The following is a 7993-nucleotide window of genomic DNA, read 5'->3' as shown; positions in this document are numbered from 1 at the left end:
TGCATTGTAGTGATAAAATAAATTCTAACCTACATATATTTAATGCATTCATGATATATCTAGCCCTGTTCTTTTTGCATTCCTAGGCTATGTGAGCTTTTTCAAACTGTGATAAATCTGCAAAAACAAAAAATCTGCATATACCTGACCCTTGCAGTTCAATCCTCTGTTATTCAAGGGTCAGCTGTGTGTGTGTGTGTGTGTGTGTGTGTGTGTGTGTGTGTGTACACAGAAGTGAAGTGAAATCCTGGATCAGTGGTAATTCTGTGTTTAGCTTTTTTTTTCTTATCTGTTTAAGGAACTGCCTAAGTATTTTCCACAGAGGATAGACTACTTTACATTCCACCAGCAGTGTGTGAGAAGTTTCCATTTCCCTACATTCTGGACACTTGGCTGTTTTTCAGTTACTTTATCATTCTCATCCTAGGGGATATGTAATAGTATCCCATTGCAGTTTTGATTTACATTTCCTTAGTGACCAGACATGTCGGGCATCTTTTCATGTAGTTATTGGCTACTTACATATCTTCTGCCTATTCAGATTCTTTGCTCACTTTAAAATTGTGTTGTCTGGTTGATGTGTAAGAATTCTTTATATATTCTAAACACATTATACTAAACACTTACTAGTATATTATTTTGGAAATATTTTCTCCAATTGTATTTGTCTCTTTATTTGTTTGTTTATTTAGTTAAAACTTCAAACTGAACCCAGGGCCTTTGCACTGAGCTATACACCCAGCATCCTTTTTTTTTCTAGACAGGATCTTGTTAAGTCAATAAGTTCCCCTGGTTGGGCTTGAAGTGGAGATCTTCCTGCCTTAGGATCCCAGAGAGCTGGAATTACAGGTGTATGCCTCCATGCCCCCACTTAATAATGTCCTTTGATGCACAAAAGATTTTAATTTAATGAAACCTGCTATCTTTCTTTTGTTGCATTTGTCTTGATGTCTAAGCAAAGAAACTATAATCAAACACAAGGTCATGGATATTTATTTATTTTATTCTAAGAGTAGTTTGGTATTACCTCTTATATTTAGATGCTTGGCCCATTTTGAGTTAACTTCTGAATATGGGGAGAGGTAGAGAACCAATTTTATCCCTTGTATGTGGATATGCAGTTGTGGTTGCATCATTTATTGAAGAGATAGTTCTTCATCCCTTGTCAAAAACCAACTGGCCATAAATGTAGTGATTTATTTCTGGGGTCTAAGTTCTGTTTCTTTGATCCATATGTTTATCCCATGTCAGTGCAATACTACCATATTTTGAAATTTGTAGTAAGTTTTGAAACAGCCAAGTATGGGTGTTCCAAATTTTTTTCTTTTCCAATATTGTTTTTGCTATTTGAGGGTCTCTTGCAATTCTGTATGAATTTGATTGTCAGGTCTTTCATCTCTACAAAAAAAAGATCACTGGACTTTTGGTAGAGATTTCATCAAATAAATTGCCATTTTAAATACATTAAATATTCCATCCCATGAACACAAGACATCTTTCCATTTATTTAAGCAATATTATGTTGTTTTCAGTATACAGGTCTATCTTCCAATTTGGATGCTGTTTGTTTTTCTTGCCTAATTTCTCAGGTTGGAACTAGTACAATGCTGAATAGCAGCAGTAAATGTGTCTTCCCCTGTTACTGATCCTTGGGGAAATTTTCAGTCTTTTGTCATTATATACTATTAGCTGTGTGTTTTTCATAAATGTCCTATGCTAAGGAAATTACCTTCTATTTCTAGTTTACTGAGTGTTTTTTTTCTTTTATCTAAACAATGCTGAAAAGAAGATGGAATGTTGAATTTTGCCAAGTGATTTCATTGCTTATATGGAGGACTGTATTGGTTTTTCCTCTTCATTTTGCTAATAGGATGTATCATACTGATTTTCTTGTTATGTCTTATAAAAATGTTTTACAGAATTCATCCATAAAGCCTTCTGGTCTGGAGCTTTTCTTTTGCTAATTGATCTAATCTCCTGTTGTTATAGGTTCTACTGAGATTTTCTTTCCTTAGTCAGTATGGGTAATTTGTGTGTTTCTGAGAACTTGTCACTTTCATCTAAATGATCTAGTGTGTTGTCAAACATTGTTTACAACAGTCTTTTCTAGTCCTTTTAATTTCTATCAGGTGGCTAGTAATGTCCCCTCTTTGAATTCTGATTACAGTTTGTGCATATTCTTTTCTTGTTCTCTTATCTACATAAAGATTTTTCAATTTTGTTGATCTCAAAAAATTCACTTTTGGTATTGTGGATCCTATTTGTTTTCCTACTGTCAACTCTATTTGTCTCTCTATAATCTTTATTATTGTGTTCCTTCTGCTGGCTTTGAGATTAGTTTGCTCTTCTTTCTCTAGTTCATAAAGTAAACAAGTTATTGTAGAAAAACTTTCTTCATTTGTAATATAGCACTTACAAGTCTAACTTTCCTTCTGAGCAGTACTTTCACTACAGCCCATAAGTTTTGGTATGCTGTGGTTTTTTTCTCATTCATTTGGTTCTCTAATTTGCTTGGTGATTTCTTCTTTGACCCAAGGATAGTTTAGAAATGTGTTGTTTATTTACATATGTTTGTGAATTTTTTTGCTTTATTCACTTCCAGCATCATTCTGTTGTAGTCAGAGGAAATACTTTGTATGACTTCAGAATTCATTGAGAATTGTTTTATGGCTTATCATATGGTCTACTCTTGAAAAAGTCACTATACAGACAACTTCATTTCTCAACAAGAAACATCACCAATTCCTGGAAGAGATGGGATCTCATTTTCAGAGTTACCACATTATAATATTCAAAATTTCCAGTTCTCAACACAAATTTACAAAGCATACAAAAAATATGGCCCATTCACAGGGGGAAATAAATCAACAACAAACATTCCTGATGAAACCAAGATCAGTGTGTAGACAGAGACTATAAGTTAATTGTATTTAAAGTGCTAAAGATGCCATGGGCAAAGAAGTAAGGATAATCAGAGGAATTATGCAAGAATTCCAAGGATTATCAATAAAAAGAAAGAAATTATAAAAGGGAACCATACAGAAACTCTAAAGTAAAAAAATACAACAGTTGAAAAATATTCATTAGAAAGCCCCAGCAACAGATTTAAAGAGACAAAAGAAAAGATCAATGAACTTTCATACAGGGCAACTGAAATTACCTAATCTGAAGACCAGAAAGAAAAAACAAATAAAAATGAACAAAATTGAAGGAACCTACAAGATACCATCAAGTTCACCATGATGGACATCATGAAAGTCCCAGAAGAAGAGAGAGGAAGCAGGCAGAAAGTGATGGCTGAACCTTCCCAAATGTGACTATATGAGTATACACATTCAAGGACCTCTATACACTCCAAGCAAGATAAACTCAGAGACCCAAAAATGAGACACATTATAACCACACTATCAAAAGCCAAAGATAAACTCTTGAAAATGGTGAGAGAAGCAATTTGTAACATACAAGGGATTCTTAATAAGATTAACAGATATTTTCTCATCAGAGCCATGAAGGCCAGAAGGCAATAGGATGACACATTTAAATTACTGAGAGTATTGTCAAGTAATATTTTTCTACAGTACTGGGGGTAAAACTCAGAGGCACGCAACCACTGAGCACCATCTCCAACCTTTTTAAATTTTTTTTTATTTTGAGACAGGGTCTCACTTTGTAGCCCAAGCTGGCCTTGAACTTGCCATTCTCTTGCTTCAGCCTCCCAAGTTGCTAGAGTTACAGGTGTGTGCCACCACATCCAGATTCATGTAGGAATTTTATATGTAGTAAAACTAGTCTTTAATAATGAAGAAGTTAAGACACTGGCAAATAAAAGATAACAGAATTTATCACTAGTAGACATATAAAAAATGCTAAAAGGAATACAGGATAAAATTAAAGAAACCTAGATAATAACTTAATTCTATACAAAGAAATAAAGAATTCTGATATAACTAAAAAACTAGTATTATTGTAGAGTTAGGTTATAACTCTGATGTGCATTTCCTATGCAATTTATGAGAAAAATGCATAAAATAATATTTATAAAGCTATGCTGATGAGCACACACATATAAAATAATTACTAACAACAATATAAAGGGGGAATAAAGTTAGGTAAGATCAGAGTTAATATATGCTATTAAAGCAAAATCTGTATCAAAACTAGATTGGCATTTAATTTTAATTTATTAATTTAGAATTTAATTCTAACCCCTATAGTAACTTCTAGAAAAATAACTTACAACACACAGAAAGGGAAATTATGAGAAATTATAATCACTCAAATGCAAAGGAGGCAATATTGAAAGTATTAATGAACAACAACACCAGAAAAGAAATGTAGAAAATAACAAAATGTCTGGGCATAGTTGCTCATGCCTGTAATCCCAGCACTTGGGAGGCTGAGGTAGGAGGATTGCTGTGAGTTCAAGACCAGCCTGGGCTACATGGTGAGTTCAAGGTCTGCCTGAACTGCAGTGACACCCTATCTCAAAATAAAGAAAGAAAGAGAGAAAGAGACAGAGAGAGAGAAAGAGAGAGAGAGAGAGAGAGAGAGAGAGAGAGAGAGAGAGAGAGAGAGAGAGAGAGAGATGGCAGAAATAAGTTCTTCATTACCACTACTACTTTAAATGTAAATGGATGAAATTCACCAATTAAAAGGCAGACACTGGCAGAAGGATTTTTTCCTGTAATTTTTATTTGCTTATTTTTCTAGGAAAGAATAAAATAAAAATTCATAATGGCAGAAGGATTTTAAAGACATGATCCAGCTGGGCATGATGATGCATGCCTGTAATCCTAGCACTTGGGAGGCTGAGCCAGGAGGATTGTTGTGAGTTCAAGGCCAGCCTGGGCTACAAAGTGAGCTCAAGGCAAGCCTAAACTGCATAGTGAGACCCCATCTCAAAAAGACAAAAACAAAACAAAACAAAGATATAATCCATATGCTGCTTACAGAATGACTTTAGAACTAAGAGAGAATCTTTCAACAAATGTTGACAGTGAAATAATAAAAAAAGCAAATACTAGCCAAAAGAGCTGGAGTAGTTACAGTACTAACATCATACAAAACAGATTTAAGTAAAAAATATGATAGTTGAGTGTGGTGGTGCACATATGTAATCCTAGCAATTCACAGGCAGAGGCAGGAGGATTGCTATGATTTTGAGGTCAGCCTGGGGTACATAGTGAGTTCAAGGCCAGCCCGAACTATATACATAGAGAGACCCTGTCTCAAAAAGGAATTTAGAGAAAAAGAAATATTATACATTGATGAAAGAGCCCACTAATTACTGAGATATAACAATTAGAAGCACTGAACAATGGAAGGCCAAAATATATGAAATGAATACTAAAGGGATAAACAGTTCTGCAGTGGAAGAGATTCCACCCCACTTTCAGTAGTGGGTAGAACATCTAAACAAAAGATCAGTAAGGAAAGTGAAAACGTGGGCAACACTATAAACCAATCATCCCTAAAACACATTTTACCCAACAATAGAACATACATTCTTCACAAGTGACATGTATTATTACATTTGGAATCAACAGTGCCTATTCTTTAGGTCAGCAGGCTACTGATAAGACAATGTATATTCATTTGGGCCTATAGATGTATGTGCTATCCTTATTTTTTTTTTTTAGAACAACTCAGCAAAATAAAATTCCGGTTTATTGTTGGACAACATTGTTTCACACATACATCAAACAGGCCAAAAAAAATAAACAGCAACTTCGTAGACAAAAAAAGGAAAAAAAGAAACCTTTTATCTTTGGCCTTTTTAACCATCTCATACAAACCAACTACTTATAGTACAGCTAAATACATACACAAAAAAAGTTACTGGAATGCTCGGAATAAGATTTTTTGTTGTTGTTGTTTTTGCTTTTTTTACAAGGTTTTTTTTCTCCTCTGAGTTTATAATGAACATGGTCACACCACAAGTAAAGTCGGAAGTAGGTCAGAAAGCTTCGGAAGGCTGGTTTGGTCATCCGCGATCATCAAAACTGGCTGACCCCTAATAATATGTACAAAAATATAAAATGTAAATAAAAAATACAAACAAATTTTCCTTTTTAGAGTGCTTTTAAGAAAAAAAGCAGGGCCTTGGAAGTTTTGGTTTTTCCTCCCTGTTGCAAATTCGCGTGTGGTTTCGTGGGGCGTGGAGAGCAGTGTCGGTGGCGCTGCCGCGGCAGCGGGCGCCTCTCTACTCGAAGGTGACCACGTTTAGATTCTGAGACAGGAAGTGGAGGGTGAACAGGTCACGGCGGCCTTTTTTAGTTTAACTTTTACTTTTCTGCTGTCTAGTCATCCTCATTGGTCTTCTGCTTCTTGGTGTCCACGTCGTCGTCCTGGGAGGGCAGAGGCGCGCGTGTCACCGGCCGCCCGCGCCCTCTGCCCCCCGGCCCTGGCCCCCGCGCCGCGCCCCGACCTACCTCGTCGTCCTCCGCCGCCCGCTTGCCTGTAGTTGCCTCGGCCTCCTCGTCCTCGTCCCTGTCCTCCTCCTCACCATCGCCTTCCTCCTCCTCCTCCTCCTCCTCCTCGTCTACCTCGTTGTCGGCCTCCTGCTCGCCATTCTCCTCCTTAGCTTTGCCGTTGGCGGGGGCGTCTCTGCCGTTCTCCGCCTCCTCCACTACCTCCTTCTTCTCCTTCAGGTCCTTGGTGGTGATCTCGGAGCTGGTGTCCACGGCCGCGTCTGACATGGTGGGGCACGCTGGTGGTCCGGTGCAGCGGGTGAAAAAGAAAGCGAGAGTTCGGGGACTCTAGCGAGACAGCTGCCAGAGTCCGCGGCGGAGGTGGCTGCAGCGAGCGGGGAGCCGGTCCAGGAACAATGCAAAGATGGCTTTTCAGAGCAGCCAGTCATGCTATCCTTATTTCTAATGTGCTTTACATACTCAGAATCCACCACAGGGCCGAGCACAAACAACCATCTGCTCAGAGTTATGTTCCTCAGTGTGTGTGGAAGCCCATGTAGAGTGATTGTCAATAAGTTAAAAAAAAAAAAAAAAAAAATCATATTTGAACTACAATTATGCCATTGTTTCCCTACTTCCCTTAATTTCATGGGGGAAAACAATGCCCATATGAAGGGCTGGAAATGCCAGCTTTTGACAGTCCATTGTCTCTACCGATGTTAGCAAGTTTTATTATATAAATTAAACATGGCAATAGGAATGAAACTAAATTACTTTTATGTTGCCCATAAGATATTTTCTACTCCACAAAAGAAAATTTAACTTTGATGTGATTACAATCATGCCAAAGTTTCATTACTAAAAAATAGGTCACAGCAATGAAGATTAGAAGGTATAACATGGAACAAAATAGGAGCTTCATATTTTTTAATTCTTCTTATTCCCTTTGCAATTGTCCCTGCTTATTAGTTCCTAATAAAACTATACTCTTGTTTGTTTGTGTCTGTTTGTTTTTTGTTTGTTTTGTTCTTGTTGTGCTGGGAATTGAATCCAGGGCCTTGCACAAGCACTCTACTGCTGAGACACACCCCAGCCCCAATTATGCCGCCCTTCAGATACTTCAATTCTCAACACTTCACCCAAATTAAAGTAAAACCAAAATTAAAAATAAGCTATAAAGAAAGATAAACTCGAGGCTTTTATAGGTAAATGGTCACAACTAGAGATCATACTCATAAGTGAAATAAATCAGACCTGCATGTGCAAGCACCACATTGTCTCATTAGTGTAAAACCTGAAAGAGTTAATAAAAACTTGGTTGTATGGTAGACATTGTGAAACTATAGGTAAACACTCAAGGGTAAAGGGCAACTAGGATGTGGGAAAAGAAAAGGGAAAGAAGGAGAAATTTTGTATGTATGTATATACAGGATAGTTAACATAGTTGATGTACTGTCTTCTATTTCTTTGCTGAAAGAAACTGTTAATGAGTCCTTGATTGATCAATATTGCATGTCTCTATCTGTTTTCATGAGAAACCACTTTGAAGATATCAATATGTAATACAACAAGCATTGTTAATG

The 7993-nt window shown here is 36.9% G+C and overlaps 1 protein-coding gene across 2 annotated transcripts; it reads right to left on the bottom strand.

Moving 5' to 3' along the window:
- Positions 1–5868: 5868 nt before the first annotated feature.
- On the bottom strand, positions 5869–6804 carry LOC102029027 (prothymosin alpha). 2 transcript variants are annotated; one of them, XM_005373125.2, is made up of 2 exons: positions 6432–6804; positions 5869–6347 (listed from the first exon to the last, which is right to left on the bottom strand). In XM_005373125.2, exons 1-2 carry the CDS (start codon positions 6696–6698, stop codon positions 6300–6302), a joined length of 315 nt encoding a protein of 104 aa, XP_005373182.1. In that variant the 5' UTR covers positions 6699–6804; the 3' UTR covers positions 5869–6299. The 2 variants fall into 2 exon arrangements, with proteins under 2 accessions (XP_005373182.1, XP_013358583.1); XM_013503129.1 differs by having other exon boundaries at positions 5869–6308.
- Positions 6805–7993: the final 1189 nt, after the last annotated feature.

The sequence above is a fragment of the Chinchilla lanigera genome, unplaced genomic scaffold (assembly GCF_000276665.1).
Source record: "Chinchilla lanigera isolate Chin_1 unplaced genomic scaffold, ChiLan1.0 scaffold00001, whole genome shotgun sequence".
Classification (NCBI taxonomy): Eukaryota; Metazoa; Chordata; class Mammalia; order Rodentia; family Chinchillidae; genus Chinchilla; species Chinchilla lanigera.
The sequence above is the reverse complement of the archived record's forward strand: the minus strand, read 5'-3'. Positions and strand labels throughout refer to the sequence as shown.

Excerpts from the sequence above, each read along its gene's own strand:
- LOC102029027 (XM_005373125.2), bottom strand. The coding sequence starts at position 6,698 with ATGTCAGACGCGGCCGTGGACACCAGCTCCGAGATCACCACCAAGGAC. Across the intron at positions 6,348-6,431 it reads GGGCGGCGGAGGACGACGAG|GACGACGACGTGGACACCAA; the intron begins GTAGGTCGGGGC and ends CTGCCCTCCCAG.